Here is an 18,386-nt window from a genome sequence, read left to right on the forward strand (position 1 = left end):
CCCTCCAGATCATAACAGAGGCATTGTTTCTGTATAGTTTCCATAAGCGGGATCAAACCAAATTTGTGTGTTTTTTAGTTGGAGATGAGAGTAATGTGTACCGAGGCAACAAAGCTTTTTGAATTCGTATCACAGACATCAAGATATGTTTATCCCGTCCCTTAAATCTTACAGGTACTTCCTGTGGGACTGGAAGGAAGCAGTGAGGAACTGTGGGATGCAGTGATTGGCTCATGGATCTACCTGGCCTATGTAAATGGCCATTGCCATATAGCAACCATGCACGTTGTAATTTTCCTGACAATCCAGTACTTAGAGCTCTGAGGGATAAGCCCAAGTCATTTAAAAAGAGGACAGTCATACAAATACTGCGTGATTCCTCTTATTTGAGGCATCTAAAATAGTCAAAAGTATAGAAGTAGACAATAGAATGATGGCTACCAGGGGATGGGGGCAGGGATATATGAGGAGTTGTTTAATGAGTATATAAAGTTACAGTTATACAAGGGGAGTAAGTTCCAGAGATCTACTATATAAAATAGTTAATAATACGGTATTGTAGACTTAAAAATTTGTTAGGAGGGTAGATTTCATGTTAAGTGTTCTTACCTCAGAAACAAAAGCAAATGAAAACCGAACACAAGAAACTTGTGGAGGCGATGGATATATTTATTACCTGGATTGTGGTGATGTTAACACAAGTGTATACATAAGTTCAAACTCACCAAACTGTATACATTAATTATGTGCAATTGTTTCTTTACCAATTATATATCAATAAAGCTGGGGGAAAAAAAACAGTAAAAAAAAAAAAAAGAGGACAGTCATAAAAAATAACTTTCCCAAAATATAAATGTTTTCATTTGCTGCCAGACCATGAAAATGAACAATTAAACTATAACATGTTTTCCCTAAGTAATTAAAAATAAAACCCTCAGTTTTCTTCCATATTCTCTTTTTTCTGAAAAGTGACAGCATCATTCTTTCATAAAATGCTTATTTTGCATCATTAATCTTTCAGGTATGTAAGTTTTAGCTTAATTCATTGAATTATTTCAACTGCATGTGTGTTTGAACATGATTGTACGTATCATAAGTCTATTATTAGATAAATAGATAACAGTAATACAGTCACTATTCAGAGATGACCTGTAAGTAACCAAAGTTTGGCTTCCTGTTACTTTGAATGGTTAGTTTTTCCAAATATTGTTTAAATTTTGTTATGAATTTGTAATTATATATTACTTTTTCTGTTGTCATTTGATTAAATAATTAGTTTTACATGTATATGGATATGTGCATTTTTCAGTGCTATTTTTCCATTTTCCACTGTGGCTGCTTTTATAAGATTCTAAACTTCTGGAAGAAAAACTTCTTAGAATTTATCTTTTCTGGTGATGTGCCCATATCCTTTCAGTTTTTCCAGACCACCACAACCTTGTTAAGAGTCTTTCTTGATGTATAAACTCTGTATTCACTTGTGTAAGATATTCCCAGAGTCTACCTTGCCCCATGACACATTCACCATATGAGAAATTTAAAAACGTACCCCAGATTCATAATTATATCTTCTAATCTACAAATGTATGAAAAATTTCATATCCTCTGCTACATTTATTTGTAGTAAAACTGATTTTCATATTTTTAACATTAGTGCATTCTCATGTTGGCTAAATCAGAGGAATAAATATTTTCATACTCTTCGTTCTCTAAAAGTATAAAACAGCATGAGAACTGTGTGTAAATGTAGAACCGTGAACAGCATTATTGTTTTCAATTTACATTTTAAATTGTGACTTGCAAGTATACTGCCTCATCTAAATGGGAGCCATAGGTTTTTCAAGAGGTAATGACACGTCCTTGGAGGTTCCCAAGATATTTCTCTGACCTTGTCAAATCCTGGAGTAACCAAAATGTTGGTCGGGGTAAAAGCTACCAGTGAGTCAAGTGGCACTGACTCAAACTCCATCCCGTGTGCCATGGGAGTCCCACTTCCTCCCAGTGTTTTGAGGGATTCCTGGGAGAGGAGGATAGGGACGGTCCTCTCTGACCTGAGTCTCTGCGTCCACTGAATTCGATCCCTTTGTGCATTTCTTGGTGTTACAGGGAACCTGTTACCTGCTCCTCCCTGCCTCAGCCAAACCTGGAACTGAGCCCAGTCTCATGAGTTCACACACGTACACTCATACAAATACCACTTCCTGGAGGTCTTTGTGTCAGTAGCAGATTTTATTGACATTTTGGTGAAAAGTAAAGAAAGTTAACGTTATAGAATGAAAACTTATAACACAAACTTATTTTCATAGTTTAAGACCCAAAAGTTTAAACCAGATATTCCTTTTGGAATATGTCCCTTCTCCAAGAAGGCTCCGTTTTCAAACATCTGCATAATGAAGATGCCTTTCTCCTCCAACCAAGGCTTGAGTGGTTGGTCTTCATTCAAGATTTATCCCTAACCCAATTCTATATTTAAGGAAGAAAAGAAAGATTTTCCTACCAGGCCTGGACTTTGCAAGCCTGCCTCCCTCTGCACAGTGAAATTAAAATTAAGGCTTCGTATTCACATGCTAGAAAATGTTTACTTTTTCCCTTCACAACAACCCCTAACACTTTTAAGTGGCACCCTTTCAGGTCTATAGGTATCAAAAAACTATGACCCCCAAACTCTTGGTGGCTTCTCATTTATGAAAAAAACAAAAACAAAAAACAGAGACCACCCCACCTGATACATACCTAGCTCTGAAATGACCACAGTAAGAGCCTCAGCACTATTCTCTGACTGGGCAGCCACACACCAGGACCAGCCTCTGGCTGTCTCGGCTGAGCCCCTCCCTACCAATCAAAGAACCCAGGGCCCACCTAAAGGCTTGGTCACAGGGCCACGGTGGCCTCCATTTTCACTTGTGTCCCTAGCCTTGCAAATGATAGGAAGGGTCTGGTCATTTATTATGCAGTACAATGACCTCCTCTCCAGTTTGTTAGGGCCCCAGTGGTTTTGCTCTTGCAGTTATACTGATGTGCAAAGAGCTTGGGTAACAGGGTAATGATTAAACAAAACACGTGCAACTCTCTCAAATAATGCTACATTTTTGCTTCATGGAGTGATCCACAAGAGTGCAATAAATGGAAATTCCAGTACAGGCGTACCTCAAAGATTTTTTTGTGGATTCAGTTCCAGACCACTGCAATAAAGCAAATATTGAGAGAAAATGAGTCACACAAATTTTGGGGTTTCCCAGTGCATATAAAAGTTATGTTTATACTATACTATAGTCTGTTAATGTGCAATAGAATTATCTCTAAAAAAACAATGTAGATACCTTAATTAAAAAATTTTTATTGCTCTAAAAAATGCTAACCATCATCTGAGCTTCAGTGAATCATAGCAGTAACATCAAAGATCACTGATCACAGGTCACCATACAAATATAATAATAATGAAAAAGTTTGAAATATTGTGAAAATTACCAAAGTGTGACACAGAGACCCAAAGTGAGCAGATGCTGTTAGAAAAATGGCTTGACTCAGAGTTGCCACAAGCCTTCAGTTTGTAAAACATGCAGTATCTGCGAAGTACAGTGAAGGTAAGCACAGTAAAACGAGGTACTCATGTCCTGATTTGATTTGTTTTTAGCCCCTAAGATTGAGCTGAGATTCTAAGTGCTATCGGTGACCTTTCTAATAAAACAAAACACCGTTCTCATGAAAAGAGAGACTCTTACAACTGCTTCTCATGTTTTTGGTAGGACCTTCAAGGAACTGCCTCACAGTTGGATGCAAAAAACACTAAAGTTCTCACCTTCATTACCAATATTGGGTGTGGAATATCTGCTATTTTTTCAGCAGCTACCCTCCTGACATATGTTGCTTTTGAGTAAGTATTTTTTTTTTCTATCTGCCAAATCCAGAGCTAACTGTCCCAGAATGTGAATAAGAGAATTTCCTCAGCTTTTTTTTTTTTTTTTGCGGTACGCGGGCTTCTCACCGCTGTGGCCTCTCCCGTTGCGGAGCACAGGCTCCGGATGCGCAGGCTCAGCGGCCATGGCTCACAGGCCCAGCCACTCTGCGGCATGTGGGATCTTCCCAGACCGGGGCACGAACCCGTGTCCCCTGCATCGGCAGGCGGACTCTCAACCACTGCGCCACCAGGGAAGCCCTCATATATCTTTCTTTTGTTCTTTTTTTAGAAAACTACGAAGGGATTATCCCTCCAAAATCTTGATGAACCTGAGTACAGCCCTGCTGTTCCTGAATCTCCTCTTCCTCCTGGACGGCTGGCTCACCTCGTTTCATGTGGATGGACTTTGCACGGCCATTGCAGCCCTGCTGCATTTCTTCCTTCTAGCTACCTTTACCTGGATGGGGCTAGAAGCGATTCATATGTACATTGCTCTGGTTAAAGTATTTAACACTTACATTCGCCGATACATACTGAAATTCTGCATCATTGGCTGGGGTAAGCCTCCTAAATTTTGTTTTCCTTTTTTCCATCATGGAAATCACTAGGTTCTCATAGGAAAATCCTAGTTTGAAAGAATAGCACTGCTAAAAGAAACTTCAAAATTGTGAATGATGTGGATGTGATATACATAACCTATGGAAGGGGCTTCCTCAGAACAGTGTTTTTAAAAATTGTTCAACATTCCTCACTCAAGTCAGGAGTAAAGGGAAAAAACTCTTGCTCTCCTGAGTCACCACCACCTTATTTCCTGTGTCCAGAGCCAGCCCACGCAAGTCTAAAGAGGCAGCTGGCAGACAGTGGTGCATTTCTATTATATTTCAAAATAGAAAGGCCAGCTCAGACTCCTAACTCTACTCGCCCTAAACACATGCCCATGTCTTGGAAACCTGAGCAAGGTTATTTTTGTGTGTGCAACCAGAATACTGACAGAATTCTTGCTTTGAGCTTCTTACCATGATTCCTCAGCCACACATGGACAGCTGTGTTAGCCTGTGTGCAGTCTTCTAATTGGGCTCCTTTATCTGGGTTTTGTATTGGGCCAGGCATTTTTGAGCTTTCTCACAAATCTCTTTTTCAGAGAGCCATGTAGAAATGAGATGTTTCCAAGGTGTTCAGTATCGCCTTAGGAGGCAATGAAACCACCTTTCAGGGAATTCAGGTGGTGTAGCGTTTCCCCACTGAAATATACATGGAAATACTATATTGGTTCTCTTGAGAGAAAAGACTATGAAGACTTATATGTCCCCATTGTTTTCCCCCCAACTTTTTCTAAAGCTTTTCTTTCTATAGAAAGGGGCAAAATGAAGCTGTAGCTACCTTCTTACCTGAACTCAGGCAGTCTGACAGGTGTCATTAATGAAACTACATTTTCTGGTGCAGCATACAGTATAAATCAGGTCCTGGTACTCTACTGGGTACCAGTAAGCAAACAGAATATTTAAATATCTGTCATTTAAGAGTAGGTTTAGATTGTTTCTAATTAAAGTTGGATGTTTCACACCACAAACAGGATTTTATTGTTGTTTTTAACCAAGTTGCCTGTTCTAAGAAATTTGATTCTATGATATGGAGTGTTTTCTTTCTTTTTTTTCCCCCTTGCCATTATCAATCTTATAAAGCAGTCTTCAGATGCTTCAGAAAAGTTGTTTCTATCATGGTCTTCTTATAACAGGTCTTCCTGCCTTAGTTGTGTCCATTGTTCTAGCAAGCAGAAACCAAAATGAAGTTTATGGAAAAGACAGTTATGGAAAAGAACAAGGTGATGAATTGTAAGTAATAAAAGCTTGTTGGGAATTTATTTGTGATGAGTATATATCCTCTGTTTGCTGAAGTTTAGTGTGAGTTTCCATCCCAATAGTGAGTGAGCTTCTATTTTGGAAAGTTAAAGTGTATTTGCATGTCTTTGCCAAGGTCTCTGCTACACCACAGATGAATTCAGTTGAATGTTCTGAACTGTGTGAGCTGCTTTTCCATATTACTGTTGTGCTTTCTCATCTGGGGGAATTCAGAAGAAGTGTAAGATACTATCTTCTAGACACAGGAGACCTATCCTATCTGAGGATATTCTGTAATACTCCCACCTCCTTAAACCACGCACATCCTCGAGAGAGTTAAGTAGCAGCATCGGACAGTGAAGGATTCAATGCCAATATATATGAATGTTGGTGGAAGTGGAGAGAGTGGATCTTGAATAATTTGGAAAATTCCCTTCAGACTGTGAGATCACTGAAGCTAAGATTTTTAAACTATTCAGTTTTGGCAATTAGTTCTCTTGTATCTTATGTGGTACATGGTACTCAATATTATTATTTGTTGATTGAATGAATTACTGAATGAATAAAGAGCTTACTCCTGACTGTGATGCCACATTTCTGTGCACATTTCATGGATGGAGAAAAGTTTTATATCCAATCAGTATCCAATCCTGTTCCATTCCTCCTGGCCTTCCCATTTATATTTCCAAAGTAGCAGTCAAAAGCCCCCATGAGAACTAATGGGAAATAAAGTATCTAGGTCAGGAATTTCAGATTCTAGGGGAACTTCTATATGGAAAGAAAGATTAGCTCCAGGGACAAGCAGTGTCATTTTGAGGACCTTTAAAATAAGATATATTAAAAGTAGAAGTCAATACATATGTTCTAAATAAGGGAACTTAAAAAGTATGTGAGTCAACTCTTATAGAACTTTAAAGTACGACTTATTAACTTGTTGTGCCATCAACAACTTTCATTAACTGAGCATTTACTATATGCCAGGAATCAGGTTATAGGACTCAAAGATGTTCAAGACAGCTTTTGCCTTTGTGAAAGTTGTGTTCCACCGTGAAAGACACAACCAAAATGATGACCATTTACATTAGAATTTTAAGATTAATTTAATTGTCTTAAATAATTTTTTTTGGCACCTAAGAACTTCCATAGTATTAGTTAGGCACTGGGGCATCTTCAAACTGCAGTATTTTAATTTTACTCTTAATTCCTTTTAAAATTACTTTCATCTATTTTCTGATCTATATCATTCTGAATATCAAGTGTATCCTTCCTGATCTCATAAGGATGTTATGATTGATGTAAGCCTTTTAATTGTGCATGAGAAGTGTCAGCATAAGAATATCAGAGTTCTACAATAAGGTCTTGCCTCAACTAAGCCAATTATATTAATAGGAATTATTTTGTCCGCAGTAATGGAATCCACAATTATGTGTGTCTTAAATAAGTAGGATTTACTCTTCTCACATGATAAGACATGATAAAATTTGGAAGAAGGCAACAAGTGGCATTAATTTTGTGGCTGAAAATGTTAGAACCAGCAATTCTGCAGCTCTCTTGGCCTTTCTTTCCTCGATATAAGATGATGACTACAGCTGCAGAGCTTGCATTCATGTTTGAAGCAGAAAGAAGGAATAAGGGCTTTGCCAGCTGAGTCTGTCAAGAATAGGTGTCAAAAATCCCTTAGCAGACTCTGCTTCCATTATCATTTTGTAGAACCATGTCCACATGGCCCTCCTTTAAATACAATGGAGATTGAGAAAGTTTCCCACCCTCAGGAGTGCAGGCGCATAAGAGAAAGGGGGTAGACATGGTTTGGGGTGAGCCAAACAGAGTGTCTTCATGCCAAGTCAGAGTTCAGGAGACCACCTTGTTTTCTGAACTGTTGACTTAAATAACTAGGTATTAAGAAGATGACTATCCAAAACAAAGCAAAAATAAATAAATAAATTAAAAACTATGTAAACATTGAGGAAGAAACTGAGGCCCAAGAAAACAAAGTGACTTTCTAAAGACAGTTGAGGAAGGTCCAGCTATGAAATCTGCAGAAGCCCAAACTAAGCCAGAAGGAGTCTTAGGTAAACAGGGCATGATGATAAATCTTGTTCTTTCTTGTCTCTTCTCCTTTAAGCTGTTGGATTAAAGATCCTGTCGTATTTTATGTGACCTGTGCTGGGTATTTTGGACTCATGTTTTTCCTGAATGTCGCCATGTTCATTGTGGTGATGGTGCAGATCTGCGGGAGGAATGGCAAGAGGAGCAGCCGGACGCTACGTGAGGAGGTTCTAAGGAACCTGCGCAGTGTGGTCAGCCTGACGTTTCTACTGGGAATGACGTGGGGGTTTGCTTTCTTTGCCTGGGGACCTTTGAATGTCCCTTTCATGTACCTTTTCTCCATCTTCAATTCTTTACAAGGTAAGATAAATGGTAACCGCACCATTTTTCCTTTCTAATTTTACCATATGTGCAAAGAGCTTCACTGTTGGACAGATTCCATGCTAAGTTTCTAAGTCACTATCCTAAGTGCTGAGCCCAGTTCCAGGCACAGTGTGGGTACTCGTGAAAAAGGCCTTGAATGGAGAGAAGAGGTAGAACGTCAGTTTGTTTATTTGTTTTCAGTGATATATATACCAAGCACCTAGAACTATGCCTGGAATATAGTAGGTGCTCAATAAATATATCTTGTTGCATGAGTGGATATGGCAAGGAGGTGCCCAATGGGAAGTGTAAAGAGAGGCACAGATAACGTTTGCTTTCTTTACAGTTTTGCTGAGTGTTGGTGCTCTTCGTGGAACCATGTGGGTGTAGAGCTCTTGGCCAGAAGAATCTTTAGACTCTGTGCAGGGACAGAGCAATTCACTTTGATTCCTTGGTTCCTTGGATTTCAGAAAAAATACCAACAATCTAGTTCAGAAGTGCTTATTTTTTCATAAGAAATGGCAGTCAATTCAACAATCTAACAAATGGCTTGCTCTGTTTAGAAATATAAGGCTTCCTTCAAGGAGCTTACTGTCATGCTTCAGATTCCATAGCACTTACCCTAGTGTACTGTAGGATGAATTTAACTTAAAAAAAATTTTTTTGACGTATAATTGATTTACAATGTTGTGCCAGTCTCTGCTGCACAGCAAAGTGACTCAGTTATCCACATACAGACATTCTTTTTTTAATATTCTTTTCCATTATGATTTATCCCAAGAGATTGGATATACAGTAGGACCTTGTTGTTTATCCATTCTAAATGTAATAGTTTGCATCTACCAACCCCAAATTCCCAGTCCATCCCTCTCCCTCCTCACTCTCCCCTTTGGCAACCAAAATTCTGATCCCTATGTCTGTGAGTCAGTTTCTGTTTTGTAGATAGGTTCATCTGTGTTGTGTTTTAAGTTCCACGTATAGGTGATATCATATGGTTTTTGTCTTTCTCTTTCTGACTTACTTCACATAGTATGATAATCTCTAGTTTCATTCATGTTGCTGCAAATGGCATTATTTCATTCTTTTTTATGGCTGAGTAGTATTCCATTGTGTATATGTACCACATCTTCTTTATCCATTCCTCTGTTGATGGACATTTAGGTTGTTTCCATGTTTTGGCTATTGTGAATAGTGCTGCTATGAACATAGGAGTGCATGTATCTTTTTGAATTATAGTTTTGTCTGGGTATATGCCCAGGAGTGAGATTGCTGGGTCATATGGTAATTCTATTTTCAGTTTTCTGAGGAACCTCCATATTGTTTTCCATAGTGGCTGCACCAACTTACATTCCCACCAACAGCATAGGAGGGTTCCCTTTTAGGATGAATTTAACTTTTAAACTTAAGTGAACATAAGGTATTTTTTTGAAAATTCAATAACATCCTATAAGACATTGGATATACCCTGTGTTGTTGATGAAACTCCTTAATGTTGGAAGCACCATGAAGCCCACACACCAGTAGGAATGAGGTGATGAAGTTTGGAATCTTTTTGATCAGGGCAGTATTACTGGCTTACCTGAAGCTACGGGTCACACACTTGAAGGTGTCTAGGGAAGGAAGAGCTGACTAAAGTTGAACAAATCTGAGCTGGGATGGAAAGTGTGGAAATCAGGTTTGTGCTTCGCACCAGGAGAGATGCCTAGGTAGGAGCTCCCAACAGGTGTGTTCTAAGAAAAGTCTGTATTTACCTGCAGGAGAGTGTTTACTGCTTTGTATCATACATGTCTGTTTTGCTTCTCCTTCTAGGTTTCCCACTAGCTCATGAGCTCCTGTAGAAAAACCTGTCACTTAGAAGGTGCTCAATAATTATTTGTTAAATCAGTAACTGGATTGGTGGATGAAGAAGGGAGGGGCTTTGGGGATGGCCTAAATTCAATCTGAGACTCCTCCAGCATAAATATGCATTAATTAGTTGAGCAAATTTTATTCAGATTCATTCTCCCATAACAGAGGAACTATGTGGGCTCATTATCTTTAGTGAATAAAATAATAAGCCTCAAGTACACCTCCAGAAGTTGGAAACTGAAGAGGTAGCATATGAATGCCTCTGCACTGGGATCCAGCTTTGTAAAGTGAGTTTTCCTCTTTTTAATCTCTTCTATCATATACAAAATAAAAGTGCCTAGACAAATATTGACAAAAATGTCCATTAACATTAGAAAATTCCATGGTTTTATATTTCAGGATTGTATATGAAAGGCACATTAATCTGCCAGCCCAACCTTGTTTTTGCTTTTAGAATTTCCTGGCAGTTTCAGCAAGCTTCAACAGTTACAGTTGTCTGTTCAGCTCTGTTTCCATTAATGAGAATCGGGATGTTTTATTTTTCCCAGCATAGGTCTTCTCTCAGGAGGGAAAAATGTTGTAAACCATCATCGAGTGAGTGTTCTTCATAAATCACTGACTTTTAAGGCTGATTTTAAATGATATAAATGCAGAGCAGATCTCTGCACATCCAATGATATCAAAAACACCTCCTAAAAAGGAAATTTAAATTAAAAGACAGTGATACAGAGCACATGAGTCTAACAATTCCTTACTGGCCAGCCTTGTACAAAAGCTTCAGAGGACACTATGGAAAGTCATTTAATGGTTTTTATTTGCATCATTTTAAGAACCTTCCATGAGAGACTTGGTTGTTGTTAAAAGTATATGCTTTATTAAGAGAAGCATGTAGAATTTAGACAGTTTAAAGAAACAATTCGGTGAATGCATGTTGAACTTAGGCAAACTACATTGTGTCGACTTCTTTCTAATGTTCTTTATTCCAGCAAAAAACCATGATTTGATCCCTTTGTCTCATGGAGCTTATATTGTAGTAGGAGAGACTAAGGTTAATCAAATACGTCACTGTATAAAGTGTACATGGTGGTGTTGAGAGTGCACATGACAGAAGACATGATGTCTAAGCTGAAATCTGAAGGACAATAGGAATTAACTAGGTGAAAGGTGGGAGTAGGAGTGAGGGAAAACTATTTTGTAGAGGGCACTTCGTGTGCAAAAAATTTGCTGTAGTTGGTGATTATAGCACATACTCAAGGCATTAAAAGAAAGACCATATAAGCTGAGAACCCAGAAAGAGCAGGAGAGTGACAGAGCAGTGGGTGTGACACAAAAGAGAGGCAAAGGCTAGACCAGAAGGCTCTCTGTTTTGATCTTCATAAGGGCATTTGGAAGTCCTTGAAAGGTTTTAGGCCTGTGGAATGATAAGATCAGAGGTACATTTTGTAAAGATGAAGCTCGACATAATGTAGAGAATGGATTAGAGCAGACCAATAGAGACTGTAGATGAGAGGCTATGGCAACGGTCCGGGTAAGGTAAGGTGTTTTAGACTATGGTGGGAATGGGGGAGCTAGAGATACATGAGCAGAGTCAAGAGAAATCTAGACAGTGTGTTACTGCAAAACACTTATCATTGGCTTGGTCATTAAACTCTTATTTTTCTGCAGTGATTAGGATAAGAAAGCTTCATGTTAATGTGATATTGTAGTGAACTGAAGCCTGTCATTATAAGAATTAGCAATGGCTAAAGATTTATAATGTAATGCAATATTCTGAAACCTACAACTATGCCAAAGTAAATTTTAATCTTCTCAGATTTGGCTTATAATTGAACATCTTAAAATCAGCAAGGTCACAAGTCACCCTGTAGTGTTACAGAGGTGGGACCTGTGAGGACAAGATGTGTTTGAGCAGTGGTGTCAGGGCACGTGTATCAGAGGAGTGGCTTTTGCTAACAGATTTCTTTTCATTTTTGTGTAAGTCTTTAAAAATTTTGTTCAAGGATGTTAAAAATCCATATTATCTTTCAGGATTCTTAGGAATACATGTATGTATGTATGTGTGTGTGTACAAAGACATATACATGTATAACTATGTCCGTACTCATATATTTGCATAGTTTATATATTAAAGTTTATATATGTATTTTTATTTTAGATGTTCTATTTTTGTTTATTTTCAATATGTATTTCTATTTTTATATGAATTTTTATTTTTTAGGTACACTTATAATTATACAATTTAATTCCAAAAAATCATGGTAACTGGATATGATAAAATTCTTATAGTCTGTGTGGCTCTAACTAAAATTTTACCTACTTCAATAAGCAAATGAAGTCACTTGAATCCAGGCTTAAACCAAGTTTATTATTTTCTAATTTTCCACAGTATATTGCTTTATTCTTTTTTCTTATCTACTTCATTTGATTGTTTTATATTAATCATTTCACTGAATTTTTTATTCTAAGATGAAAAGATAAATATACCTTCTCTTAACGTGGCACAATTATGTTTCTAACTCCTTTTACTATCTTTGCTGCTTTCCCAGGATGAAAGTGGCAAATCATTTTATTAGAAATTTTATTTTTTTCTAAAGAATACAACTTGAGAAAATTATATGGTATACAAATTGCTATTCAAAAGAGAACAGATGTTTGATGAAAGTACATCATAATTCACATGCCTGAGAACATTAGCCTGTACTTCAAGAAATATAATGTAATTCATCCTAAAGAAGTAAAAGGCAATTCTCTGGTTGCTGAGAAGATCTTGGCCAGAGTCCTCTTGGGCATCTATATCCCTTGGCGATATTGATGTGCTTGCAGGATTGATTTACTGCTCTGAGATGCAGCCTGTACACATTGCTGCTTATTATACAAACAATGAACAGTATCTTGGAATGTATATATTTTTCATTACTGTACAAAAGTATTTGACACTTTTGATTAGATTAGGTTTCTCCAATATATAGAGAGGTTTAACGCTCTTGACAAATTCATCAGGATCTAAAGTCTAGCCCCATACTGAGAGCTTAATCTTCAACTTCAGTTTTCTATGCACGTGAAACAATATTGATTGTTTTGGGGGTAATCAGCCCGTCTTCTGTACGTATATATGACAGCATAATACCATGCAGCATATGGTTGTGCAAATAGAAGCTGCAATGGCAAACACAGAAGGGTATCATCAGTCTACTCAGAGGTCATGTATGCCATTAATTCGTTCAGTAACATTAAGATACCCAGAGCAACAGAAATAACTTATATTTGCATAGTGCATTGTGGTTTACAAAGCCTTTCACACAACATCTCTGATCTAACTCTTGTAGCAAATCTGAAAAGTAGGTACCCAAGAAAAGGTTATTTGCTCCATTTTACAGATGAAGAAACAGGCTTAGAAGAGTTAATGACTTTCCTAAGATCAGTGTAATATTTATAACATAGCATATATGAAAATAGAAAAGCACATTATTAGGTGACAAAGCATGAGCAAAAAAAATAAAACAAATTACTGCCCTTTCAATTTTTTATTTCAAAGTTTCTAGGAAGTGAGTCTCTATGTCCTTTTTAAAAAATTGATAAATGTACATTTAATGAATACATGGAAATTTACTCCCTTATTCAGCAAAAACCATTCATAGAAATATATTTATCATTATTATTTTAATCCTATTGGTAAACTAAGAAAATTAAATAAAATTATGGGTTAGGAGCCTCCTGACGGTTAAGCTGGGCCATAATCACATGTATAACACTCACGGTGAATCGGTGCCAAGGTAAAGAGATGAACCACCTTTAAACCCGTTAGCATCTGAAACGGCATCATGTTGGCCGAGACATTACACACTGCAAGGAAATAAATTACTCATCTTTTGGCAGAGCATTTTGTGCCACAGAGAAATAATTTTCTAAAAGGCACCTTGTCGAATGAAAGGAGGATTCAAGAGGTTCCCAAAGAGAGTCATAAACTCTAGAGATTCCCCAGCCCAGCAGCCAGCTGGCTATGTCTGTGTGACAACAAAACAGATGAGCTGTTGGAAGATTTGGACTTGGGCTTGCTGGGGATCTCAGAAGTTATCTAGATCGTTTTTGTCAAAGATCAGTTATCGAGACCATGTACCCTTTTTTGCCCAAACACCTGGTTTGATTAATTCTTGATTGATTCCATCTCACAGTCTGGAAGTTATCTATATCTGCAGTCTTCCCCTTCATTGTGTTTCTGGATCTTTATTATCCAGGGTAAGAAAAATCAACTTAGGTCGTTTGTCAGAATGTATTGATGATGAGCCTTGCTGAAAGTCCCAATGGCCCTTTACCATTGTCAATGTCAATGGTAAAGAACTCATTAGGAAATGAGCACCTAAGGCGTTTGTTTTGTTTTGTTTTCCTTCACCAGACTTCTTGAAAGTGGTTTTGTAGACCAGTAAAAGGATGACAATACATGTTTCCCTGAATTTTACAGTATGGCATTTATTTTCAAATCCAAGGGAAGCTGTTCCTGGGCAGTATTTTTAAAACTTTTGATAATCAGGCTAGAGATCTGAGAACATCCTTTTGGCTACTTATTTTACATTTGCTCCACATATTTTTGCCAAAAGTCAACCAAAGAGAATGAATTCTATGTGGGAGCCAAATTCCTAGCCAAAATATTGATGCTAAGGATATCTTTTTTTCCCTAAATAAATAGTTAAATAGTTCTTATAAAGACCAAGATTAAACACAAGCCCATACAGTCTGGATATAAAGCCAATATTTTAGAGGGAAGCTTTTTTTTTTTTTTTTCAAACCTGCTACTTGATGAGATTTCTCAGAGTGTTTCTCACTCCACATTTAGAGGTTTAGAGCACCCTCTTGGGTGTCCCTTCTCCTTGTTTTTTGAGCCAGCCTTCGCCCCTGGTGTGCTTCTCTAGGAGGGCTTGGCGAGGTAGAATTCGTTATGTTTTCCTTCCTACCAGGACTCAGAGACAGGCCCTGTTTCCCACACGCCTGTAATGCCCTTCCGCCATCACAATGGAAAAGGCCATTTATTTTAATTGAGAAAATTGCAAGATTTGCTGAGAATTAAGATATCTTGAATTCATATATTGGTCTAAGTTGTTTTTAAAAGTGAGCAGAAACCTCTAGTTAATGAAAGATGGAGGTAAAAGGAAGGCAAGGGATGAGCAGGTAGAGAACTGGTTAGGATCTGTTCATTTAAAGAAAGTTTAACTTTTTTTCCTTGTTTTAGAATAAAATCTGGGTTTGTATGGGTAAGATAAAGAATCAAAGCAGTTATCAACCTGAAGAAACTATTGCTAAGGAACTGGCTTAGATTCATCAGAGTGGTCATTTTCTGGACTAAAATTCACCCCAAAAGGGCCGTCATGAAACTAGCACAAGCCTGTCAAGATGAAGCAGTGACTTTGCCTCTGATTTCTATCTTTTCAGTCATTTTAGCGTCCAGCTTTTATGGGCAATGTTCCCTACTCCTTGGTCAGTTAAATAAAGCTGTAAGGCGCTATGAGGGGTAAAAACCAATTATTCTGGTCCCTGGTCACAGCTTAAAGCCCTTTCCAGAAAACTAGAAGAGTATATTTTTCCAAGTGGTATGAAGAGCCTCTTTGAGGTGTGTGGGTTTAAATAAAGATTCTCAAAGGGGAAACATTCGATTGAAATGAGCATTGAAAGAGAGCAGAGTTGGGGATTAGAATCAAACAGATTCCCTTGGATGCCAATGTAAAACTCTTTAAAGTTTTGTGATTTTAAGTGCTGGCACCAAAATCTGTAAGTAGATGGGAAAAAAAAAAAAAAAACCCTCAAGACTGAAGAGGGACTAGCCCTCTGTTTTTTCCCTTTGGCCTCCAAGTGCCCTTGGCTCTCCTGCTGAATGTTCTACTCCTCCCTCTTTCAGTGTTCAGAATTTCTTTCCATACGGCATGTGTGCTCTTCCAGATGTGGATACCTTCCACATTTCCCACAGCTGAACTCTAAGAGGGATATTTTGTCCTAAAATAATCTTGGGATAATATTTATTGCCAGACTGATTTAAATTCATGTGAAAAGGGCTAGTTACTACAAATAGTAAAATAACCTATTATGAGAATCCTATTCTAATTTAAAATGGAAACATATCTCACGGCTAAAGAATCTGCATAATACCTTGGAATTTTAAAATATATTTATTCCAGAGAATTCTAATTTCTCATGCCTATTATCTGCTTTTGTCCCATAGCATCACAATTCATAGTGGGAGACAGAGCATGTAGATGACTTCGATCAAATAATTTTAGAGGAGATGTATCAGATTTTAAATCTAATTTATATACGTGTCTCTTAAACTTAGTGGATGCCTGTATATTTACAGGTTGCTTAAAAGAAGGCAGTGTCATCTAATGCTATGTAATTAGGATACAGAGCAGCACTGCACAATCTAAAAAATTGTTTTATTAAGTCAGTTTTTCTTAACTTTAACCTGCTCCCATGTGACTGTGGTCAGCATCAGAGCCTCAAAATAATTCACATCTTAATATCCCAGCAAGGCCAAAGGAGCAAATCCAAGAACTAGGTCTCTTCCAGTGTCCTCAAAACACCAGGCATATGCTCTGAAGTTTTTCCTCTGATATATATGACATTTATAAAAACTTCTGAGTGTTAAGGGAAACAACATCTAGAAATTTTCACTTCTGCCTCAACTAAAAGAAAATCATTTGCTCAGTGTGGTACCCGAGAGTGAGTAATGCCAGGATTAATGCCTTAGAACCAAAGTCCTGAATTGGAGTTTATAATCTTTTACAGCTCTGATACATGAGTTGTTAAATAATTGTTTAAGAAATGCGTGGTTAGCTATATTTTCAGCTGTAGGACAAAAATACCTTCAACAACAAATTCTGCCAATTCTGCCCCAGTTCACAAAAACAGAGTCAACCCAAGGCAAAGGATTTCTTCTCCAACCACAGACTCCTCCATCTGTAACCTATGATGACCTTACCTCAAGCTTCCATGCCTTCTGCTCTCTTTACTCTGAAACTGCCACCACCTCTTAAAGACTTGAAAGATTCTCAAAGGGAAACCAATCCACATTTTATATATTCTTTGGTTATTCACACTACCCGTGTTACAGGACATGTGTGCTTATTAAAGGGATTTTCTGTGTTAGCAAGCAGGTTAGGGACCTGGGGGTTTGTCGGTGAGGAAAGGCAATCAGATTTAGTAGAGTGTGAAGATGAGGTCCAAACCCAGTGTCTATTTTGTACTCCCTGGGAAGGTAGATCCACCTGCATGTCCTGATTCTGAGGGGTTTTGAGTGTGGAACAAAGTCTTTCTCCCACTCTGAGACTTGTCATGTCCGAGCTCCAGGCCAGGCTGCAAGTCGATTTCTTGTCTCCAGCTCTCCCTCCCCAACCCAGCTTCCCTCCTTGTCCACAGCACAGGGGCTTTCAGGAGGGGTGTGTGTGCATGTGTATTTTCTGAATAAATGAAATTTGATTCATATTTATTAGAGCTTTCTTTTAAAATTAGAACTCCCCTATCCTATCTGATATCATCTTAGACAAATAACTAGGTCACTAGGATATATTTTCTTCACTAAATATTTTATTACTAATAAAGTATTATTAATAAGTAATATAATAATAAAATAAGTGTTTTACTTAAATAAATATGTATAAAATGATATAGTAATAATAATAAATAAAATGGTACTATTACTGATTACTAATATTACTTAGGTCATTGAATGCCTTATTTATACTTCTCAGAGGTAAATGTGTTTGAATTTCCCAGGAATGTTTTAATAGGCTAGTTGTCTATTCGAAAGCAGTGACCAAAATTTAGTCAGTATTTTCATAATGACATTCCTCTATGAGTCAACATATGTAATGATTTTCAGCCAGTAACTTAATTAGGAATTTATAGAGCACCTTCTAAATAAGTGTCAGGTACTCAGTGATGACCAAACAAGCCAAACTCAGAGGAGGAGAATCAGCCACAGTCATTTCACTACAGTCAGGGCCCAGCCTGTAGACATCCAGCATGCTCCTTTTTCCAATAGTTCATAATAATGTAATTTATTCTGGAATAAAATTATGGGCCACTTCCAGCTAAGATATTGAAAAATAAAACATACAAGCATAACCTTAGATCTATTTTGCAAATATAGCTATACACATAAAAGAAAGAGTACTTTCAATAGTTTCCCCCCACTTTTCCAGTTATATATGCTACAGTGTAATTTACATTTTTCTTGATGAATACTCCATACTCAAAAAGAACAGACAAGTCTTAATGTCCCCTAAAGGTACTATAATCATTTTTACTTTTATGCTGTTCCATGCTAGACCCTTTGCCCCCTGAACACAATGATCATCTACCTTGTTCCCCTCTGAACTTCCAGCTCCTAAATCAAAGTGCCTCCT

General features: G+C 37.6%; 1 protein-coding gene across 1 annotated transcript in view; it reads left to right on the forward strand.

The window, feature by feature from the left end:
- Positions 1-18,386, forward strand: part of ADGRG6 (adhesion G protein-coupled receptor G6) — a gene marked incomplete at both ends in the record, with an annotated part of 124,326 nt that overhangs the window by 96,633 nt on the left and 9,307 nt on the right. Inside the window, 5 exon segments of the mRNA XM_079716386.1 lie at positions 3,662-3,742; positions 3,745-3,874; positions 4,188-4,456; positions 5,634-5,730; positions 7,862-8,145. Of these exon segments, the coding sequence (XP_079572512.1) occupies positions 3,662-3,742; positions 3,745-3,874; positions 4,188-4,456; positions 5,634-5,730; positions 7,862-8,145 (861 nt within the window).

The sequence above is a fragment of the Hyperoodon ampullatus genome, assembly GCF_949752795.1.
Source record: "Hyperoodon ampullatus genome assembly, chromosome: 12".
NCBI classification, from domain to species: domain Eukaryota; kingdom Metazoa; phylum Chordata; class Mammalia; order Artiodactyla; family Ziphiidae; genus Hyperoodon; species Hyperoodon ampullatus.